General features: G+C 40.4%; 1 protein-coding gene across 2 annotated transcripts in view; it reads right to left on the reverse strand.

Moving 5' to 3' along the window:
* The window catches only part of EP300 (E1A binding protein p300), a 72,481-nt gene extending 49,510 nt beyond the window's left edge, over nt 1-22,971 (reverse strand). For both annotated transcript variants that reach the window (XM_065887130.1, XM_065887129.1), the window contains exons 1-2: nt 22,878-22,971; nt 457-1,094 (exon numbers count right to left, since the gene is read on the reverse strand). In XM_065887130.1, the coding sequence (XP_065743202.1) occupies nt 457-1,094; nt 22,878-22,971 (732 nt within the window). The remainder of the gene's footprint in view (nt 1-456; nt 1,095-22,877) is intronic.
* Nucleotides 22,972-23,240: the final 269 nt, after the last annotated feature.

The raw sequence follows: 23,240 nt of genomic DNA on the forward strand, positions 1-23,240 counted from the left end.
CGTTAAGGAAAAAAAATAACACATCTCTTAAAAAACAGGGACATCCCAAGCAATGGGAACAAATAAAGTCTACCTGAAGATAATATAATGCTGGCTATCTCAAAACTGTGTTTGTTTGTTTTTTTTTAAGGAAGGCTATGAAGGCTAAAATGAGATGAATTAGAAATGAAATGAAAATATTCTAATACTTGTGCCACAGGGAACAGGAATTAGCTGGCAATCATTTGTAAAAAAAAAAAAAAAATGTATTACTTACATTTAATATAAGAGCTTTATAAAACTTGTGACAACACAGTAGATCCCTGGCATATAATATGTGGGAAATGATACATGATGTAAGAAGATTAAACATGAACAGTAAAGAATAAATGAATAACTGACCTCAAGCCCTCCTCCTCCATCACTGGAGCACTGAAAAACATACTGACAGTACACAGAAACCAGAACTGCACTTACCTTAAGAGGCTGGGGCCCTCTCAATCCTGTTTGTCCTCCCATCTGGGGAGAGCCTTGCTGCAGTGGCTCAGTCATTAAGTTGCCAGCATTTCCCATGCCTGGGTTTGGGTACTGCATATTAGGTCGCCCCCGGCCTGCTCCAATTGAACCGTTCATGACTTGATTAGGCATCATCCCTTGTCCATTGCCTGCAGTCAACATTCCAGGATTCATGCCAGCATTCATCCCTGTGTTCATTCCCATGCCAGGTTGATTTACTGGACTGTTCATCATACCTGTTGCAGATGGTGTGGGACCCTGATTTGGTCCACTAGTGCCCATCCCCATGTTGGGAGAAGTCAAGCCTGCCTGTGCCATTGGGCTTTTGACCATGCTATTTATCAAACTTAATCCAGGACTGTTCTGTTGGGCCTGGCTGGCCATGCCTTGGCCTGGGCCACTAACCCCCATGTTGAGGTTAGGGGAACTACCAGAACGTAGCAATTCTGACAGTTGTTTATGTTTAGAGGCTGCATCTTGTACCATGCCAAGGCTCGTCTGAAGCTGACTAATATCACCACCATTGGTTAGTCCCAAATCTGTAGAGTTGATTAATTCATCTGGTAAGTCATGCTCCAAGTCAAATAGAGAGCCAAAATCTAAAAACAAAGAGGAAAGATAAAGGTTAAAATATGACAGAGTCAAAATTACAAAGTTCTCTATACTTTGTTCTTGATAAGCATTAAATATCATTTCTAAACCTCACTCCATGGAATACTATCTATTTGTATTAGTTTTTCATATTATACTAAAAAAAAGGTTTTATATATATATATATATAAATATATATAAATTATTGTCATGCCAACAAGTTTGAACATTTATAGACTGTACCTAAAACAAGACCAGAGAAAAGGGGAATACATCTTACATGGGGGGAATACACCCCCATTACATGAGTTGCCAAAAGTTTGTACTGACAGTCTTGCAAAAGATACACAATTAAGTTGTATACCAGACTTCCCTGGTGACACAGTGGTTAAGAATCCCCCTGCTGGGCTTCCCTGGTGGTCAAGAGTCCGCCTGCCGATGCAGGGGACACGGGTTCGTGCCCCCATCCAGGAAGATCCCACACACTGTGGAGGGGCTGGGCCCGTGAGCCATGGCCACTGAGCCTGCACATCTGGAGCCTGTGCTCCGCAATGGGAGAGGCCAAAACAGTGAGAGGCCCGCATACCGCAACAAAGAGTAGCCCCTGCTCGACGCAACCAGAGAAAGCCCACGCACAGCAACGAAGAGCCAAAGCAATAAAAAATAGATTAAAAAAAAAAGGTGTATACTATTCCAGAATTCCTTAGAAGAGCTTAAAATAACTTATCTATACACAAAATAAATTCAGAACAAAAGATTTAAAATATAATAATAATAAAAAAAGACAACTGATAAAAAAGATCTCCCCTTTGTAAACCATTCAGTGTAAGCTCCAGGAAGACAGGAGCTGCTTACCACTCTTTACCAAATTCCCATCACACAGTGCCTGCCACAAAGCTGAATGAATTTGCTTTGACCTGACTTCAGACTACAGATTAGTTTTCCTTAACCAAAATCTAGCTGAACAGGATACAAAACCATGCCTCTAGTTTCTTCAACAACTGACAAACCACTACCATTCCACCTCTGCCCCATCCCTGAGAAAGAGAATGCAAAAATTATGGATTAACCGAGGTTTCTCATCCTTGGCGCTATTAAACATTCTAGGCTGGATAATTCTTTGGGGGGAGGGGGAGATTGCCCTATGCACTGTAAGATACTCAGCAAATCCCTGGTCTCTCCTCTTAATACCAGTAGTAGCTCTAACCCATTTGTGACATCAAAAATGTCTCCATATATCACCAAATGTTCCCTGGAGGTGCAAAACTGTCCCTTGGTTGACCTGTTGACAGTACTAACTCATTATACAGATTGAGGTATTTTGAGTTTTAATTCTCCAAGTAGTTTTAACATTAAAAGGACACTTCTGGGTATTTAAAAATTAAATATATTTGAATCTACAACTGATAATCCTATTAAAAATAATCCATCCATCAAAGACAAGATACCACTCTAATAATGATCGTGTTGGTCCAATTACCCTTGGTTCGTAAGTGCAATTCTTCCTCTACGTGTCCTTCCTGTTCTTTTGCATTCTATCATGGCACTGAAATTAACATGTGTGTCTATCTTTCTCTCCTCCTCTCCTGCCATCTCTTCCCCATCACCACCCCTCACCCCACCTATGCACCCAGACTGTAACTCCGGGAATAACATGTCTTACCACTTACATACCAACTCCTTGCCTAATGCCCAAAAGAGATAAGCAACTGGTCATATTTTAGTTGAACTGAATTATATCCCAGGATCTCAGGACATGATTTAGAGTCCAGATTTTTACAGAATTATTCTCCTTCCTTTGGAAAAATCACGTGCCCCTCCATCATAAAAATAAAATGTCTTATGAATAGTTGTGTTATATGAATAAGGTTTCAAATAAAATTTACCTGACATCACTACTCAAAAGGCAACTGCTTAATATCAATATAATGATATATTTCCTTCATTATTTCCTATTTACATAATTCACAATACTGGAATCATATATACTTTTTAAAAAATAAATAAACAAATAAATTTATTTATTTATTTATTTTTGGCTGTGTTGGGTCTTCATTGCTGCGCACGGGCTTTCTCTAGTTGCGGCGAGTGGGGGCTGCTCTTAGTTGCGGTGCGTGGGCTTCTCATTGCGGTGGCTTCTCATCACTGAGCACGGGCTCTAGGCGCGCGGGCTTCAGTAGTTGTGGTACTTGCCTCAGTAGTTGTGGCTCGTGGGCTCTAGAGCGCAGGCTCAATAGTTGTGGCACACAGGCTTAGTTGCTCCGCAGCATGTGGGATCTTCCCTGGCCAGGGCTCGAACCTGTGTTCCCTGCATTGGCAGGCGGATTCTTAACCACTGTGCCACCAGGGAAGTCCCCATATATACTTTTAAGCGATTTTGCATTCTACTTTCCCCCTGGAGTATACAAGGAAACATTCCATCATCAGCATATTTTTAGTGTTAAACATTTAGGAAAAAATAAAAATAATCTCTACCTATTTAGAAACTTAAAAAATACACATGGGGTATTCCCTGGCAGTCCATTGGTTAGGACTCTGTGCTTTCACTGCTGAGAGCCTGGGTTCAATCCCTGGTAAGGGAACTAAAATCCCACAAGCCATACAGCACAGCCAAGAAACAATAAATAAATAAAATAAATCAAAAATACACAGGGACTTCCCTGGTGGCACAGTGGTTAAGACTCTGTGCTCCCAACACAGGGGGGGCCCGGGTCCGATCCCTGGTCAGGGAACTAGATCCTACATACATGCCACAACTAAGACTTCACAAGCCACAACTAAGTAGCCCACATGCCGCAACCAAGGAGCCGGTGAGCTGCAACTATAGAAGCCCACATGCCACAACTAAGACCCAGTGCAACCAAATAAATAATATTTTTAAAATTAATAAAAAACAAAAAAATACACACATACGTAAGTGATAAAGGAGAAATCACAAACTGAGAAATAATAAAAATACTACATTTCAAAACTTAAAGGTTTATGTTAGAAAATAAAGCTTGAAATTAACAAGTATCCAAGTTATTATGTTAAAAAAAGAACAGTAAGAAGAAGATGATCAAATATAAAAGCAATTAAAAAAACAGAAAAATGTAGATAGAACTGAGAGGTTATTAACAAAATCAGAATTTGGTTCCTTGAAGAGAGCAATAAGAGATAAACTTCTGGGAAAGTTAAGGAAAAATGACAATAAAAAGAGAAAGTGGTCCTACTAATCAATTTCACACAAAAAAACTGAAGAGAGAAAAATGAATAAATTCCTCATAAAATACTCAATAGGGCTTCCCTGGTGGCACAGTGGTTGGGAGTCCGCCTGCCGATGCAGGAGACACGGGTTCGTGCCCCGGTCCGGGAAGATCCCACATGCTGCGGAGTGGCTGGGCCTGTGAGCCATGGCCACTGAGCCTGTGCGTCGGGAGAGGCCACAACAATGAGAAGCCCACGTACCGCAAAAATAAAAAATAAAATAAAATAAAATACTCAATAAACCTCAATCAAAAAGAAATTATATAGGATAAGTGTCCTAGCTTCTCCAACAAATCAATGGCATAAAAGGGGGAAGGAAAAAAAAAAAAGAGAGAGAATGAGAGAAGCTGTTATCATTCAACAACCAAACATACCTCGTTTGGATCCTGATTCAAACTAACTGGAAATACATTTTAAGAAAATCAGGATAATACAGACTGAATAGTGGGTAATATTAAGAAATTATTAATTTTGTTGGGTATGACAATAGCATAGTTAAGTTAAAATAAGTCCTAAGAGACATATATTTAAGTATTTCTACTGAAATGACAAGTCTGGGATTTGCTTTTAAAAACTCCAGCAGAAAAAAAAAAGGGTGTGGGGGGTGGTGGACAAAATGATCAGTAACTTGTAGTAATAGGCACATGGGAGTTCTTTCTACTGTTCTACAAAATTGAATTATCTCATTTAAAAAACTTTAAAAGGAGACAGAGAAAACCTGAATAATCCTATTACTATTAAAGACTTATTGGTTAATTTTTCCCATTAAGAACAGAACTAAATATTTTTACAGGCATGTCCTACTGAACTTTCAAGGAAAAGACAATTCAACCTTATACAAACACTTCTAGAAAACAGAAATACTCTGAAAACCACACATGGCCAGTAAAAGAAGTCGTGAACACAGAAGCAAGAATCCTTTAAAAAAAAAAGAGAGAGAAAAGAAAGAAAGAAAAAAAAAAAAAGAAAGAAAGAAAAAGAAGAGCAAATCAAGTTTATCAGTGTTTTATAGATGTAATATCATGATCGAGTTGGGATCATCTCAGGAATCCAGAAGGAGGGGGTTTGCATATTCACCGTAGTAACAAAGGAGAAAGAAAACATTATATCTATCTCAATGACTATAATAAAAGCACTGGCTAAAAGTCAATACCCAATCACAAATTTTTTTTTTTTTGGCTGCATTGGGTCTTCGTTGCTGCACATGGACTTTCTCTAGTTGGAGTGACGGGGGCTACTCTTCCTTGTGGTGCACAGGTTTCTCACTGTGGTGGCTTCTTCTTGCTGTGGAGCACAGGCTCTAGGCACGTGGGCTTCAGTAGTTGTGGCACACAGTCCCTAGAACAGGGGTGCTTCAGTAGTTGCGGCCACAGGCTTAGTTGCTCCGTGGCTGCAACTACTGAGTCTGCGCTCTCGAGCCCGAGAGCCACAACTACTGAGCCCATGCTCCACAACAAGAGAAGCCACCGTGATGAGAAGCCTGTACACTGCAATGAAGAGTAGCCCCTGGTCACTCCAGCTAGAGAAAGTCCATGCGCAGCAACGAAGACCCAATGCAGCCAAAAATAAATAAATTAATTAATTAAAAAAAAAACTGATGGGAAGAAGGATATATGTATAACGGAATCACTTTGCTGTACATCTGAAACTAACACAACAGTGTAAATCAACTATACTCCAATATAAAATAAAAATTAAAACAAACAAAAAAAAATGATGGGGCTTCCCTGGTGGCGCAGTGGTTGAGAGTCCCCCTGCTGATGCAGGGGACACGCGTTTGTGCCTCGGTCTGGGAAGATCCCACATGCTGCGGAGCGGCTGGGCCCGTGAGCCATGGCCGCTGAGCCTGTGGGTCCGGAGCCTGTGCTCCGCAACGGGAGAGGCCACAACATTGAGAGTCCCGCGTACCGACAAAAAAAAAAAAAAAAAAAAAAGATGGGAACTTTCTTAAACTGATAAAAAGGTCTCTTCCAAAACCTAAAAACTGACAGCAAATATGGATAATGGACCAACATTAAAAGTAGCCTCTTGGGCTTCCCTGGTGGCGCAGTGGTTGAGAGTCCGCCTGCCGATGCAGGGGACGCGGGCTCGTGCCCGGTCCGGGAAGATCCCACATGACGCGGAGCGGCTGGGCCCGTGGGCCATGGCCGCTGAGCCTGCGCATCTGGGGCCTGTGCTCCGCGGCGGGAGAGGCCACAGCAGCGAGAGGCTCGCTACCGCCAAAAAAAAAAAAAAAAAAATAGCCTCTTTAGCATTGAAACAAGACAAAGATACCCATAACAACCACTTCTATTCAGTGTGAACTGGAGTCTCTAGCCAAAGAAATAATATAAGAAACACTCATGAGTCAAGATTGAAAAGGAAGAAACACAACTTATTGTATGCAAATGATGTAACTGTCAACATGGAAAACCCAAGGCAAAGAAGTAGAAATAGTGAGAGGGTAGCCAGGTGATTGAACATACCACAAATACAGACAAATTAAATTGCACTTCTATACGTGAGCAAAAAATGATTAGAAATAAGTTTTAAAAACACAATAGGGGAAAAAAGATCTGACAACGTTATTAGAAAATATGTGTAAACTGTGAAACTAAAGACCACCTAATAAACAGGACTTCCCTGGTGGTACAATGGTTAAGAATCTGCCTGCCAATGCAGGGGACAGGGGTTCGAGCCCTGGTCCAGGAAGATCCCACAGGCCGCAGAGCAGCTAAGCCCGTGTGCCTAGACCCTGTGCTCTGCAACAAAAGAAACCACCGCAATGATAAACCCACGTACCAAAACAAAGAGCAGCCCCTGTTCACCACAACTAGAGAAAGCCTGCGTGCAGCAATGAAGACCCAAAGCAGCCAAAAAAAGACCACCTAAATAAATAAAATAACATCACAAAATCACAAGTGTCTGGATACAAATCCTCAATGTTATATAAAGACTTCAATGCTTCCCCAATATTGATCTAGATTCAATGCAATGCCAATCAAAATTCTAACAGTTTGGACTTCCCTGGTGGTGCAGTGGTTATTCATCCCCCTGCCAATGCAGGCGACAAGGGTTCGATCCCTGGTCCGGGAAGATCCCACATGCTGCGGAGCAACTAAGCCTGTGCACCACAACAACTGAGCCTGCGTTCTAGAGCCTGCAAGCTACAACTACTGAGCCTGCATGTCTAGAGCCCGTGCTCCGCAACAAGAGAAGCCACTGCAATGAGAAGCCTGTGCACCGCAACAAAGAGTCACCCCCACTTGCCTCAACTAGAGAAAGCCCGCGTGCAGCAACGAAGACCCAACATGGCAATCAATCAATAAATAAATTCTAATAGTTTTTCAAAGAACCAGACAAGATGATTCTAAAGTATACACAGAAGAACCTAGTTTCCACCTCTGTGTAACAGGAAAAGTATCCACTTCACAGGTTATTTGTGAGAATTCAATGAGTTAATATAAGTAATTGGAACAGTGCCTGGCATATATTAAGCACTATGAAAATGTTACCTCTATTATTATTTAGTGGAATCATCACTCTATTAGGAGATAAGACTAGCTCATAATAATAAGAACAAATTTTTTTCAGGCACTTTCAATGTGTCAGGCATTGTCTCTGTGGTTCCTCAATAACTGTATTATTCTCATTAATCCTCTAACAACCTCAGAAGTAGTTAACAGCCACATATATAGAGTCCACTGAGGAAAAATCAACTTCAGTAATACCAAAGTCTTACTCCAGGCCCTACTCTTGAGGACTTTAATTTAACCTGTACTACAGCCAAATCTGCTGCACTTGGTTGTTGTTTCATGTTTATTATGCAAAACATTTAACATCTCATTACAAGGTTAGGCTCCATTACGAAGCAGACAGGAAGGCTGGCATTGGTAGACCTTGACAATAAAGGTTATAGGGTTGTTTTTTAATGGCAATTCTGTATTTTCAACAGACTTATAGTGTCCACTACAAAAGATCCACTCAGGTTTCAACTCAAAGGCAGATTCAAATACTATTTCCTAAGAGGGCTCACTTTGTTACAACCTCAACTATGCACTTTGTATCTTCTATCTTTTGTTATAGCTAAGTATTTGTGTGCATCTTACTTCTTTACCAAATCATAAGTATTTGAAAGATAAGGGTCTCATTTAACAGATATTTACATTTCCCATAGCACCTAGCACATGCTCAAGGAGTAAATTTGATAATAAACATTTCCAGCAATTCTGCAATTGCATACTATAATTATTTATATCCGATTGGCGGTTCACAAATTTATAAAAGTTCTCTTAACCTTTCCTTAAAACTTGTAAATTTCAATGACTATATTAATTAGATTTGGAAGATTATATAAAAAAGTCATATATACTTTGACCCATGATTAAGCAGACCTTATTATTTCATTTGATATCACTGACTGTCATTATCATTCCTAAGCTGTTATGATTGTGCCTCAAAGTTCTGGACATTTACGATTCCTAAATGCCATCAGCCATCACTGGTATCTAACCTGGCACAGCTCAAAGGGTCCAAGTACCTGGATTTAAACCCAATTCTACAAGCTGACTTCATTTACCAGTTACTTTACAAATGTGAGCTCATGTTACTTCTTCTATCAGAAGGCAGTAAAATTTATTCTACTTCCTTCATGGAGTTGTTTTAAGAACCAATGAGATGGGTCTTAAATATTTTAATAGATTCTAAAGCATATAAATTATGCGTCTATAAAAAATGTGTAAATTTATTAACCCCCTTTTTAAAAGTTATATACACCAGGTGGGACAGAGCAAAGGATCCTTTAGGATCATCTAGTAGTGTTTATTTGGAAACACAGACAGAATAAAAAGCAGAACCATATTGGGTGAGGAGGAATTGGGAGAATGAAGATGGATTTTCCTCAGGCTTCTTAGAACACTGCCCCTCCCAGGGAGGGCCCAAGTTTGAAAATTACTGATCCTCTCATATTATAGATGCAGTAACTGATGCATCACTAGCTTCCCTAAGATTGTACTATTTTGTTATTGAATATGGACTCTATTATAAAGTCCCTGGATCCCAGTAGAATATTCTTTCTATGTAAGTAAGCAAACAGACTTTATTTTTAGCAGCTGTTTTAGATTATTCAACATTATGAGAACTATAACTTTTCTAAACATTTTTAAACTGAGAAAACAATTTTTTAAACAAAATATAAGTATTTCCAGACTAAGAAAAACTACTCGAACTGTAAATAATCAATTCTATACTGGTAGGATTAAGAGTACTAAAGCTCAAAAACCTAATATGTGGATTTTATTTTAGCCATCAAATTTCCAATCTTTCCCCATTAGGTCCTTCTGCAAGGGGCTTCCCAGAAAAAAACCTGGCCGCAAGCTCACGAGCAGCATATTGGAAAAAGGCTACTAAAAATAAGAGACTATGTATTTAACCAGTTTGTCATAAATAGCAAATAAAACCCAATGGACTAAAACTAGTAGAAAAGCAAGTCTCAAATTAAAAGCAATATGTATGAAGATGCAAGGGAAAAATAATTAGAAATTTAAATGCCATAATTCAAACAAATCCTACTGAACAGTGGGTTTTAGTACTGACCAGCTTCAATCCACCCCTCTTACTAAGCTCCTCAGGTTCTTCCTTTTTGTTCAAGGAAAGGGAAAAAATAAAGGTTCAAATAAATCACCTTCTCAGGCCCCCATCTCAACTTGCTCTTCATAGGGATTAGTTCAGATCAGTTGAATAAAATTTACGTGTTCAACAAATAAAAGAAGCAACCTAGAGGGTCCTACACATAATAGCTTGGGATTTTTACTGTAGAGAGAAAACTGATCTACTAAAGAATTTTAAGCAGAAATATGATATGAACAAATCTGCATTTATTAGAGTCCAATGAAACAAACAAGATAAAGAATAAATTGGACAGACAAATCTAGAGTCAGGGAGACTGGTGAGGAGGCTGCTGCTAAAGAGGCATCAAAGAGGCCAATCAAAAGACTCTCTGACTAGGGCTTCCCTGGTGGTGCAGTGGTTGAGAGTCCGCCTGCCGATGCAGGGGACACGGGTTCGTGCCTCAGTCCGGGAAGATCCCACATGCCACAGAGCGGCTGGGCCCGTGAGCCATGGCCGCTGAGCCTGCACGTCTGGAGCCTGTGCTCCGCAACGGGAGAGGCCACAGTGGTGAGAGGCCCGCGTACTGCAAAAAAAAAAAAAAGAAAAACTCTGACTAGAGTTAGGGAGTTAAGGAGAGAAAAAAAGAATGACTCCTAAGTTTCTGGCTTGGATAACCTAAGAGTACAGTTATCCATATGGGCAATCAGAGGAATACATGGCAATGTGAGAGAGAAATGTGGAGCTTAAGTCACCATCAGACATTAAAGGGACCACTGGAAATGCCAGTATTTAAGGGACATGATCTTTTTTTTTTTAAGGGACATGATCTTAACCTGCAAAGGATGCTAAAATTCAACATTCCCCAGCCCATCCACCAGGAATCCTGGAAATCAGTTTCCAAAAGGAAATGTTAGTGGTGTTCCATGCTCAGCAGAAAATTCACTAAATATAGGTAATAGGAGATATTTAGTAAACTAGGTAACAACAAAAGCCAGACTGCAATGGACTGAGAGGTAGAAAGTAAATGACAGCGAGTACTTCTTCTAGATATTAAGGTGAGTTCTTACATATTTGATTTGCTGACCCCCCCTTTCTCTTTGATTAGACATTTACAAATCTGAAATTTATCCCATTACTTTTAAACTATCCTATGACAAACATTTCAAGACAGTATCAGAAACAACTTGAAATGAACAAACTCACACTTATCTCCAGTAAGACATTTCCTGCTTACTTTCTAAAATATCAACTAATTAACACCATCAGCAGGCTACTTATACCAAATAGTTTATTGACAAATTCCTATATATGGTTCCCAGATGCTCAAATACAAAATGACTTTGAGTAAAATGTTTCTTCGGGACTTCCCTGGTGGTCCAGTGGTTAAGACTCTGCTCCCACTGCAGGGGGGCGCAGGTTTGATCCCTGGTCAGGAAACTAAGCTCCTGCAATGCAGTGCAGAGCAGCCAAAAAAAGAAAAAAAAAAAAAGAAAGTTTCTTCATCTAAGTGTACATTCAGTCCAAACACGGTGACACGAAATGTGACTGACAGGACAGAATTAAATCTGATTTGAAAAGTTTAGCATAATACATTAGGCTTATCCAATGAACTGTGTATTAGAAATGTAATAATTTAAACAAAAACGAATTTGGATTGAGCATGTGGGAAACTAGCATTGAGTCAAAACATCCTTTCATTATTACATACTGATTCTGTAGATCACCCTTGGTGTCTTCTTAGTTCTGTGGTCTTCACAGCAGATTTAGCTATATCATCTCTTGTAAAATAAATACTCAACTCACTTAGCCTTTCCAAAAAAATCAAAAGATCAAGACAATTCCACGATACATGAGAAATTACACAAATGTTCCCCACTGTGAAATATATAAGTGAAGTATAACCTTCAAAATTAGGATTACTAACAATATAATCCCAAATACTGCACTATCTGAGTATAAACAAAAGATTTTAAAAAGTTACAAACTAGGATGCAGAACTGAAATAATTTTGGTTCAAAATCTAATTCTAGGGCTTCCCTGGTGGCGCAGTGGTTGAGAGTCCGTCTGTCGATGCATGGGACATGGGTTCGTGCCGTGGTCCGGGAAGATCCCACATGCCACAGAGCGGCTGGGCCCGTGAGCCATGGCCACTGAGCCTGTGCGTCCGGAGCCTGTGCTCCGCAACAGGAGAGGCCACAACAGTGAGAGGCCCGCGTACCGCCAAAAAAAAAAAAAAAAAAAAATCTAATTCTACTGCATAACAGTACCTCTTTCAGTTACAAATTTTTTTCCCATTTAGAAGGCTCAAACATTATTTGCTGAATAAACAGGCTTATTTTTGTACTTCAGGTAAGCTGAATTCAAATAAAAACTCAGTTGGGTTTTAAACTGTGTACATTAAGCAAAATACCCATACGAATTATTCTAAAACTAGTCAATTCTCAAGTATCCGCTTAAAAGACAGAATTCATCCATCAACTCTCCTCCTTTCAGTTAGTTTTCTCTGTGGCATTAAAAATGCTTTTTAAAAAATGAACATTCCAGATCTCAAAACCTTTCTTTCATCCCAGTGGTGAGACCAGAGGACGAGTAGGAACTAGACAAGTGAAGAGTGGAAAAAAGGAGGACAGGTGAACAACTCAAGCTGAGCCACAGCAATTGAAGTAATTCAAAGGAGGGGGAGCCAGGTGAGTGATGAGGTGGGTAGAGATCTGAGATTTAAAAAACTAAGGATTAGAGATGAAAGTCAAATCTACAGAACTTTAATAATTCTTAAAACAGTTTGGCTAGACATGAAAACTATCAATCTCACAAAGATCTCTCCTTATTGCTTTAGGGCACTTCTACTCTTACATTAACTCAGCTGTTTTGGGTGCTTAACAAAGTATGACGTTTTAAAACACCGTGGCCTTTAAAATGAGGCAATTTTGTAAATTTCATGAACTTATCAGGTTAAAATAACCATCCTAACTTTCATCCAGTACTTTATTTCAGAAATGGTATTTAATACTCTGTAGATGAAGCAGAATTAACCTAATCATAAAAAACTCACCTATCAAGGAAGTAAAGGTGCATAAACACTTAAAACTACAATATTGAATTTGAAGGACACTACGAAAATGTAACGAGGGCTTCCCTGGTGGCACAGTGGTTAAGAATCCACCTGCCAATGCAAGGGACACGGGTTCGAGCCCTGGTCCGGGAAGATCCCACATGTCACGGAGCAACTAAGCCCATGTGCCACAACTACTGAGCCTGCACTCTAGAGCCCACGAGGCACAGCTACTGAAGCCCGTGCACCTAGAGCCCGTGCTCCGCAACAAGAGAAGCCACCACAATGAGAAGCCCGCGCACTGCAACGAAGAGTAGCCCCCACTCGCTGCAACTAGAGAAAAGCCTGCGTGCAGCAATGAAGACCCAACGCAGCCAAAAAAACCAAAACCAAAAAACAACTGGTAACAACCTGTGGGTTATATACAAATTTGATCGAAGATGATAATCAATATTAAGTTTCACAGGATCACATAACTATGCATGTTGGCAGCTGGTGAACTGTGAAAGCTAATAGAGCCAAAGGGCAAAAGTACAGGTTAATTTTCAAAATATGCATTTAAAAAAATTAATTAATTGGTTGATTTTTGGCTGTGTTGGGTCTTTGTTGCTGCATGCAGGCTTTCTCTAGTTGTGGCAGCGGGTGCTACTCTTCGTTGCGGCGAGCAGACTTCTCATTGCAGTGGCTTCTTCTTGTTGCGGAACACAGGCTCTAGGCGTGTGGGCTTCAGCAGTTGTGACTCATGGGCTCTAGAGAGCAGGCTCAGTAGTTGTGGCACATGGGCTTAGTTGCTCCGCAGCATGTGGGATCTTCCCGGGCCAGGCTCGAACCCGTGTCCCCTGCATTGGCAAGCAGATTCTTAACCACCGCGCCACCGGAGAAGCCCGAGTATAGTAACATTTTGAGAGAAGCTTTGCAGTGAGGGTTGGATTTGTTTGCCTAATTGGGGTTTGCTCCAAGGGAATGCCTGTAGGGGATCCTAGATGGTGAAACTATCGTACCATTTCTTAAAAAAAAAGAAAAAGTCTCCTAGAAATTGTATATCTGTAAAGAGAAAGGGGAGCGTGACTTTTAAAAAAAATCTGCTACATTTTCTACATGTATGACAACTGGTAAACAAAACTTGGATCTTAAGAAAATAAACAGTTCACTTTGTTAACTACAATTTACCAAAAACTTCAAAGACAAATGATAGGTGCATTTCAAGAGATAAATGACAGACCCTAAGTCTTCCTGCCATTAGGTTCCCTCCCTGCTACTGATCCCGTGCAGTGTCACTAGCATTACTCTTTCCCTGACCATGTCACTCTTCTCAGAACATTTTTATCCAGATGGTGAGATGAATGTCAAATTCCTTAGCATATTTGTCTTTCCATATTAGGACCCTAACATCCTTTTCCATCTGTCTCCCATGAAAACATTCCACCGTATGGTCTGTTCCAGTCACATAAAAACCACTTGTATTTGTTCCACCTGAAATACCACTCCAACTTTCCCTACTTTTTTTTTTTTGGCTGCACCGCATGGCTTGCGGGATCTTAGTTCCCAAGGAGGGACTGAACCCGGGCCCTTGGCAGTTAAAGTTCTAACCACTGGACCACCAGGTGATTCCCAACTTCTAAGAAAAGGTAGGTCATGCTCTCCTATCCCCATTTTAATATACATTTTCTATATGAAGTTTTCCCCCAATACTCCAAACCCATCCTGTCAGAAATAATCCCTATCCTCTGCCTTTATCTAAAACATTTAAAACTTATCAGAGTAGGGCTTCCCTGGTGGCGCAGTGGTTGAGAGTCTGCCTGCTGATGCAGGGGACACGTGTTCATGCCCCGGTCCGGGAAGATCCCACATGCCGCGGAGCGGCTAGGCCCGTGAGCTGTGGCCGCTGAGCCTGCGCGTCCGGAGCCTGTGCAACAACAGTGAGAGGCCCGCGTACCACAAAAAAAAACAACAAAAAACCTTATCAGAGTATAACTCATGGGAAAACTGTGTGGATACGTGTACTACCGACTCCACCAGATCCTAAAGGCTTTGAGAGCAGAAACTGCACCTTGATTCATCTTTACATTCCAAATACCTAAAACTTGGTGGGTAGTCATGTTTCTTGGCTCAAATGAAAGGTGCTCCAAATGAAAATAGTGACTACCCAATTCAGGAGAATCACACAACTTCAAAATACGCAAATTTAACTCATCACAACCCCTCCCCTCATCCACATCCATACACAAACACTTCTCTAAGTATTGAATAAATGACATCCTCACCAATTCTGCTACCCAAGCTTGAAACTTGGGAATTACCCTTGATTCCTCTATGGCAATATCCTGACACTAATTAATTAATCCCCAAGTTCTGCTGACCACCCATGTTCTGTCAAACCTTTTCACTTCTTTCCGTGTACTAATCCAGGCCACCCTCATCACAGCTGGAATTCTGAAACAGTCATCTCACTGGTCTCCCTGCCTATTTTCCCCTGTTCCTTTCCAAACCATTCCTCGCTTTAGTCAATCATCTAAGGTACAATTCTGTCCATCCATTTAAAAGAGCTAAAAAAAATCTAAACTCCAATAAGCAGTAACTCCAATAAATCCTGCAAGATTGGCCCCTTGCTCACCTCTACAGTTATATTTCTTGCTATCCCCCAGATAGACGAAATTTACAGATTCCATGACAGACCATCTCTTGTTTTCAACCTGGGCTCACTCTTAGAAACCCTTTATCCTTCAAATCTCAAGATCAGACACTGATTTCCTCAAAAAAAGCCACTAGAGCAACAGTAGCTACAGGTTAGGTACCCGTTTCTCCCACTGTACACCGTGCAAATACAACACTGTACACTGTACATATACAACACTGGTCACATCAGACTTGAATGTCGTTCTTTCCCCTCATCTACAAACCCCAGGAAGGAAGGGCCCATGTCTTTCTGGATCACCAGAGTATTCCCTGTTTTGAGATGAAATGCCGGGCATACAGGAAACGTTGGTCCAATACAGGACGTTGGTCCAATACAGGACAACTGGCAGCTTGTCAACTCTTTTAAACTAGTATTTTTCAAATTGTGAGTCACAAGCCATAGTGGGTCATGAAATCAATATAGTGAGTCACAACCACCACTTTTTTTTTTTTTTTTTTTTTTTTGCGGTACACGGGCCTCTCACTGCTGTGGCCTCTCCTGTTGCGGAGCACAGGCTCCGGACGCGCAGGCTCAGCGGCCATGGCTCATGGACCCAGCCGCTCCGCGGCACGTGGGATCTTCCTGGACCAGGGCACGAACCCGTGTCCCCTGCATCGGCAGGCGGACTCTCAAGCACTGCGCCACCAGGGAAGCCCACGACCACCACTTTTTAAAACATGAAATGCAATAGAAAATATCAGAGTATTATAAGTAGTAAGGCTAGGTAGGATAAATATTGTTTGCTCACTCGCTGAGACAGGGTCTCTGGTTCTCCATGTAAAATGTAGTTCTTACTTGGGTGTGGTCAAAAAATATTGAAAAGCTCTGCATTGCCCCTTCTACTTTTCTTCCTCCTCCTTTAAGAAAGTCTTCTTTTAAGACCCAGATAATGCACTTCCCTGGTGGCACAGTGGTTAAGAATCCACCTGCCAATGCAGGGGACACGGGTTCTAGCCCCGGTCCGGGAAGATTCCACATGCTGCAGAGCAACTAAGCCTGGGCTGAGCCTGCACTCTAGAGCCCGCAACCCACAACTACTGAGCCCGCATGCCACAACTACTGAAGCCCGCGCCTAGAGCCCGAGCTCTGCAACAAGAGAAGCCACTGCAACGAAAAGCCTGCACAACGCAACGAACAGCAGCCCACACTCGCCACAACTAGAGAAAAGCCCGTGCACAGCAACGAAGACCCAACACAGCCAAAAATAAATAAAATGATTAAAAAAAAAAGACCCAGATAAACAAAAAATAACGCTCAACCACATGATTCTTTAGAAAAAAGCCATTATCTTGATCATTTCCAATAAGAATAATCTTATTTCTCATTATGCCTTAAATATTTATGTTCATTTCAATTACTTACATATACAAGACTCCCCTATGTGACAATATATATACTTTTATTTTAACCTCTGCTGCCATATTCTTATACTCTCAAAAAACTTAATCTTTGAGTAGATGATGTATACGCTAACTCTGCACCTTAAAAGTAAGGCTCTGTAAGCCTTACTTTTAAGACCACTCTCAACTTCACACATTTTGTTTTCCCTTTTCCCAATCTATCTGTATACCCATTAAAAAAATCCAGCACTGCTTTTTTGGGATATATTTAGCAGTAAAGTTAAAAACAGTTAACACTTAATGAAAACATACTATGCTGCAGCAAGCACCATCCTAAGTATTTGACAAAGAATTCTCATTTACTATTCCTTACCACAATCCTACAAGGTAGGTCCTACAGGTGAGGAAGCTGAGACAGAGAGATTAAGTAACTGGCCCAAGGCTCACAGGTAATAAAGGCAGGTCTGGGATTTTAACTCTACTAGTCTGACTCCAAAACAAATTCTCTCACCACTCACTTTTTTCCAGCAGTTTAAATTTTACACTCTCTCTCAATTACTCCTAATTGCCTTTTGGGGCATTTATTTAAAAAGATCTACATCTAGGGACCTCCCTGGCGGTCCAGTGGTTGAGGCTTCACCTTCCAATGCAGGGGGTGCAGGTTTGATCCCTGGTCAGGGAGTTAGGATTCCACATGCCAGGTGGCCAAAGAGCCAAAACATAGAACAGAAGCAATGCTGTAACAAATTCAATAAAGACTTTAAAAATGGTCCACGGGCTTCCCTGGTGGTGCAGCGGATAAGAATGTGCCTGCCAATGCAGGGGACACGAGTTTGATTCCTGATCTGGGAAGATCCCACATGCCGCAGAGCAACTAAGCCTGTGTGCCACAACTACTGAGCCCGTGTGCCACAACTACTGCAGCCTGCGCGCCTAGAGCCCATGCTCTGTGACAAGAGAAGCCACCGCAATGAGAAGCCCACGCACCGCCATGAAGAGCAGCCCCCACTCGCAGCAACTGGAGAAAGCCTGCGCGCAACAACAAAGATCCAACGCAGCCAAAAATAAATAAATAAAATTAAAAAATAAAAACGGTCCACATCAAAAAAATCTTAAAAAAGAAAACAAAAAGATCTACATCTAAAAACAAATGATATCCAAATTGTTCAGAAGAGCTTAAAACCTCAATGTTTGTTCTCTTAAACATTTTTTGAGACCTGAGCAATAAAATATTTTACCATTAAAATTTCAGAAGAAAATTACCATCCATTTCATGAAAAAAAATCATCTGCAAAAGCCAATGTTTTAAATATTTTACACGTGGCATAATTTAAGTTTCAACTTGCCCATTAATTTCTCTAATGCTTGCCACACTAAAAAAAAATTCAACTTCAGAAATTCTCTAAAGAGGGACCCTAAAATTTCAAAAACACACAAAACAAGTTGTCTTATTTTTCCAATAATTGTTGGGTGTAAGAACTGGCAGAATAACTCTTGAATTGTTTTTGTAAATATACCAGGAAGAAGCATTTTACACTTCCACTTGTATCTGCAACATTCTTCCTACTCGTTTTCTTTCTTATTTACCACTTAATGTCCTTACAAAAACACCATAAGGCACTAATTTTCAACTTCTCGTTTTAACCCCCCCCCACTTTATAGAATAGACTAAGGAAAAGGTAGAAAGCAAAGTAAAACAGAGAAAACAATGTCGCAACCAAGGCAGAAACCTTTTCCTCCCTCCCCATCATCCAATCACTGGACATGCGAATATATTTCTTACCTCTGTAACAGAATATGAACTCCAGCTGAAAAAGGGAACCCTTGTTGTAACACATACAAGATTTACAACGTAACAAGTCACCTTAACTTACTATCCACCACAGATAGCTTTCTTGAAGCCCTATAAATGAACTTACAAAGCCTTGAGAGTAAGCAACTGCCAGAGTTCGAGACACTTAGTAAAATGTTTTGCAATTTAGCAGAGAGGTCGGCAATACCTCGCTGGACCAAAGAGCGGTAACTCAAAAACTTCAGAAGCAGAACTCTCATGTAAACGCTGATGCCCGAAAAATAAAATTAAAACACAGTATCACAGGTTTAAGAGCTAACAAAGAAATGATCTCCAAAAAAAAATATTCTAGTTACATGACAAACCACTAAGACACAATGGTGTTGAGAAAGTAAAACTGACATTTAAAAAATCCTTGCCAATTGAATATCACTCAGCCATAAAAAGAAACGAAATTGAGTTATTTGTAGTGAGGTGGATGGACCTAGAGTCTGTCATACAGAGTGAAGTAAGTCAGAAAGAAAAAATACTATATGCTAACACATATACATGGAATCTAAAAAAAAAGGTTCTGAAAGTGTAAAACATAGCTAGTGGGAAGCAGCTGCACTGCACAGGGAGATCAGCTCGGTGCTTTGTGACCACCTAGACGGGTTGGATAGGGAGGGAGACGCAAGAGGAAGGATATATGGGGATATATGTATACATATAGCTGATTCACTTTGTTATACAGCAAAAACTAACACAACATTGTAAAGCAATTATACTCCAATAAAGGTGTTAAAAAAAAATTCCTGTCACAAAAAAATCTATTGTGTACACTAATCTAGTGGTCAAAATGCAGGTGTATCTGCCCTGTGCCTTCAAAATGAAAACGGGCATAAAATCCAAGCCAATTTTGACACATGGGTACACAGCAGGGCCACAAAACCATACCAAGACCATAAGAATCTTTTACCCTACTAAATATGCCAGATCCTAATGCCGTCACACCTCTTTCCAGAGTCTGTTCTTTCAGCCCATACAGCATCAAGTGTTCACAAAGCAGTGACAAAACATGTCCTGTGAGCAATGAAGGCAATATATCATCCTCATCATTCCACCACGCAGGTGATTATCAGAAACAGGTTCAAGAAATATTTGAAGGACAATGTATTAACTATTCTGGTCAATAATTTTACCAAAAAATTTTTGCAAATGGTTTTTATGATGGGGTGGTAATGGAGGTGGCAGGACAGAAAGGCATTTGATTCCTCAAACAGTTTTGATCTAACCATGCCAAGTTAAATAGTATTTTCAATGTATCAAGTGCAAAGATTGAAACAGGAACATAAAAATGCAAAAGTGGTAAGTCTTTCTCCCCATTCTAACATGTAAAACTTAAATGTAATTCAAATTATTTTTATCAACCTAGAAAATTTTTAGAAGAATCTTTGAAAATTAAATAAGTCATTTTTATTCTGCATCAGTGGATAACCTTAGAAAACCAAATTTTAGGATTTAAGTACTAATTTGTTTTGTAACACTTTAGTTTAGCATGTCGACCCAACTGGGTTCCAATTTTCTTTCCTATAAAACTGGAACATGCAAACACTCTTGGCAGGTACACTTACACTACTAAAACTGCAAGCCTCCATCATTTAAAAAAAGTTTCTGGAGTCTAGAATTCTGGGATAATTTTGAACAGTTCTAAATAAAATTAATCAAGTACGAAGGAATAATTTACATTCACATTTACAAAATATGCGGCAACTCAGAAGTAAAAATGTAGAAATTACAAGTTTAAAATGTAATGTTTTAAAAAGTGAAGAGTCTCTGTTAAAAGTTGACTGCAAACTTATACTACACAGTGCTAGATGCAAATAAAAATCAAAATGTAATGGTGCCCAACTTGAAGTTCACAGGGGGACAGTATATTCTTAATACTCATTTCTCCCCTTCCCCCATCAAAAAATCCAAACTGGTTAACATTAAAAATTGGATACCAAAGAATTCCTGGAGTAGAATCTTAAGGGGGGTGGGGGCAGAAAAATCAACTTACACTACAAAATTTAGAGAAAGATAAACTCTTAGGACTAAGACTGAATTAATCTCAGTGCTGAGGGTTTTATATTATAAAAACCCACTTGATACATTTAGCTCTGTTACAATGATTCAAAGATATTTCAAGTAGCAAAACAGTTTCTGTGCATTAGTCAGGTGAGACAGCACCAAAATGAGTTAAAAGTTACCAAATACACAGATCAAATATGGAGACTGCAGCAGTGCACCTGAACAGAGATATTTGAACAAGAGAGCACAGCCTCCCTTTCAGACCCTGCATTACTCTAAGACTAAACTGTTCAAATCAGGAGTCATCAAAACAGCACAAGTAAAAAGTTTTCTCTACAATATTCCCAGTCACTGGCTAACTCAAATGTAAAATCCATTACCATATTACACAAAAACTAAAGAAACAAAACAAAAATCTACAGGTGAAAAATGTGTCTAAAGGTGATCTAAAAGTCCTACCAAGTGACATTTTAGTAAGTACAAAGGAATACAATACTCCATATGTGTATGAATTCTGAGGAAAAAACACAGGTTTTAAAAAAAAATCCCTGAAGACTACAGAAACTTCAAGGAATGAGGACAGATCAAAGTTCATGTACTGCCAACGTTACACGCCTGAAGCAGAGGAACTCTGCAAAAATCCTCAATCTTTGCAGGTTACCTAAAACTCACGATATATCTTTCTTATAAAAGCAAAGAATCCAAAGCATTTGCCATATCCTTACGTTTTTCACCCACAGAAACGAGCCTACTTAGAACCACGCTTCTTTAGAAGTTCTCCACAAACTCAAAGGGTACATTTAACTCCATTATGCACTCTCACTGGCAGATGGAGGAATGACGTTGAGCCTGATTTCTCAGGGAGTTAAAGAGATGCTCCGTAGTAAGGGGGAACATCTTGTAGACTGTCAGATGGCCAGCCATTCTTCATCTTCATTACCCTGATGCTATCCTGATGGCCACGGACCTTCTCCTTTGCTGTCTTAGTATCAAACTAACTGTAAGAAGGGAATGATGGAAAGAAGTCTCCCTGAATTTCTCTTGACAAAAGGGCTAGTCCACAAATGAGTTAAGTAAAAAATTTGGAAAGCTTTTTAAAACTAAAATCTGGACCTCCACATATGTTTAAAGTGTAAAAAAGACAAAACACACAAATACAAAACCTACTGCACATTTAAAATTCTTGTACTATCAGTTCATGTTTGCAGTTCATGATTGGGACTCTTTCAACTTTTAATCTTGATTTCCAAGTACATAACTCCATAAAATCAGTTAGTCCCCCATCCAGCCCTCCCCAAAGAGAAAGTAACTGCAAACTGTAAAGAAAATGCCTCTGTCCTCTCTCCCAACCTAAAAACCCCAGAGTTTCAGACGTCTTGGTCTGGCACCAAAGAAATGAGATGAAAAATGAACAGCGCTCCATATTGATTTTTAAAGCAAATGGGGGTGTGGGGGGGCGGCAAAAAAGCTGGGAATGGTAGATAAAATAATTCATACCAAATTTCGGGTCTGACGTTTAATTTCACGTCAAACCTGAAATCCTGGATCACACACACACAAATAAATAAAACCAAGATTTTTTTATATCCTCATCCTCAACAGAAAATCTCATGTAAAGAGAAATTCTTGAAGAGTAGAAAGCAGAGGAAACGGGACAAGTACGATCAGGAAGAAAGGATTCACCATTCCTCATTTATCAACAACAGAAAAAGTAAAATTGCAAAAAAGGCCCTTACACTCAAATGCACTGGCATTTCCAAAATTAAACTGAATGGGAACAACAATAAAGGCCATTTCTGCAGCACCACTCAATACCTCTAATTCCAGAACACATAACGATATGACACAGTATTGCAATAAATGTATTAGGAAGGAAAGAAAATGGTTGGGCTACTGGACGCCTTCGACCAGTTCATTCAAACACCTTTAAAATCAATCAAGAGGCAGAGAACTAGGAAGAGAGAGAAAGAAAATATGGACGAATAAAGCTGCGAGGAGAAAAGATTAAGGAGGAGGTGGAAGGCCAGGGTTCCCAAGACTAACCTGTGCCATCGCTGGCGGACGCCGAGAGGGCCGGAGATGAGAGTTTAGGCCGCTTGGCTGAAGGCGGCCCCGGTTCCACCACATTCTCGGCCATTTTTAATTCTTTCGGAGATACGGGCGAGGAAAACGAGAATCCCCGGGAAATCTCTTCTTCAGGCCTGGGTCCCCGCCCGGATCCCTGGGGTTGGCTTGGGGGGCTCGGCCGGCCCCCGAAGGGGGTGGGGGAAGTTCCTTTTTCTCTTCGCCGGATCGCGGTGGCTGAAGAGGGATGCGGGCTCGATAGAAAAGGTAGGGGCAAGTGCGAGGGGCCGGGCCTGAGCCCAGGCCCGGAGGAGGGCACAGGCACACAAATGCGCCGAGCGC

Source organism: Phocoena phocoena, chromosome 11 (assembly GCF_963924675.1).
Source record: "Phocoena phocoena chromosome 11, mPhoPho1.1, whole genome shotgun sequence".
In the NCBI taxonomy this organism is placed as follows: domain Eukaryota; kingdom Metazoa; phylum Chordata; class Mammalia; order Artiodactyla; family Phocoenidae; genus Phocoena; species Phocoena phocoena.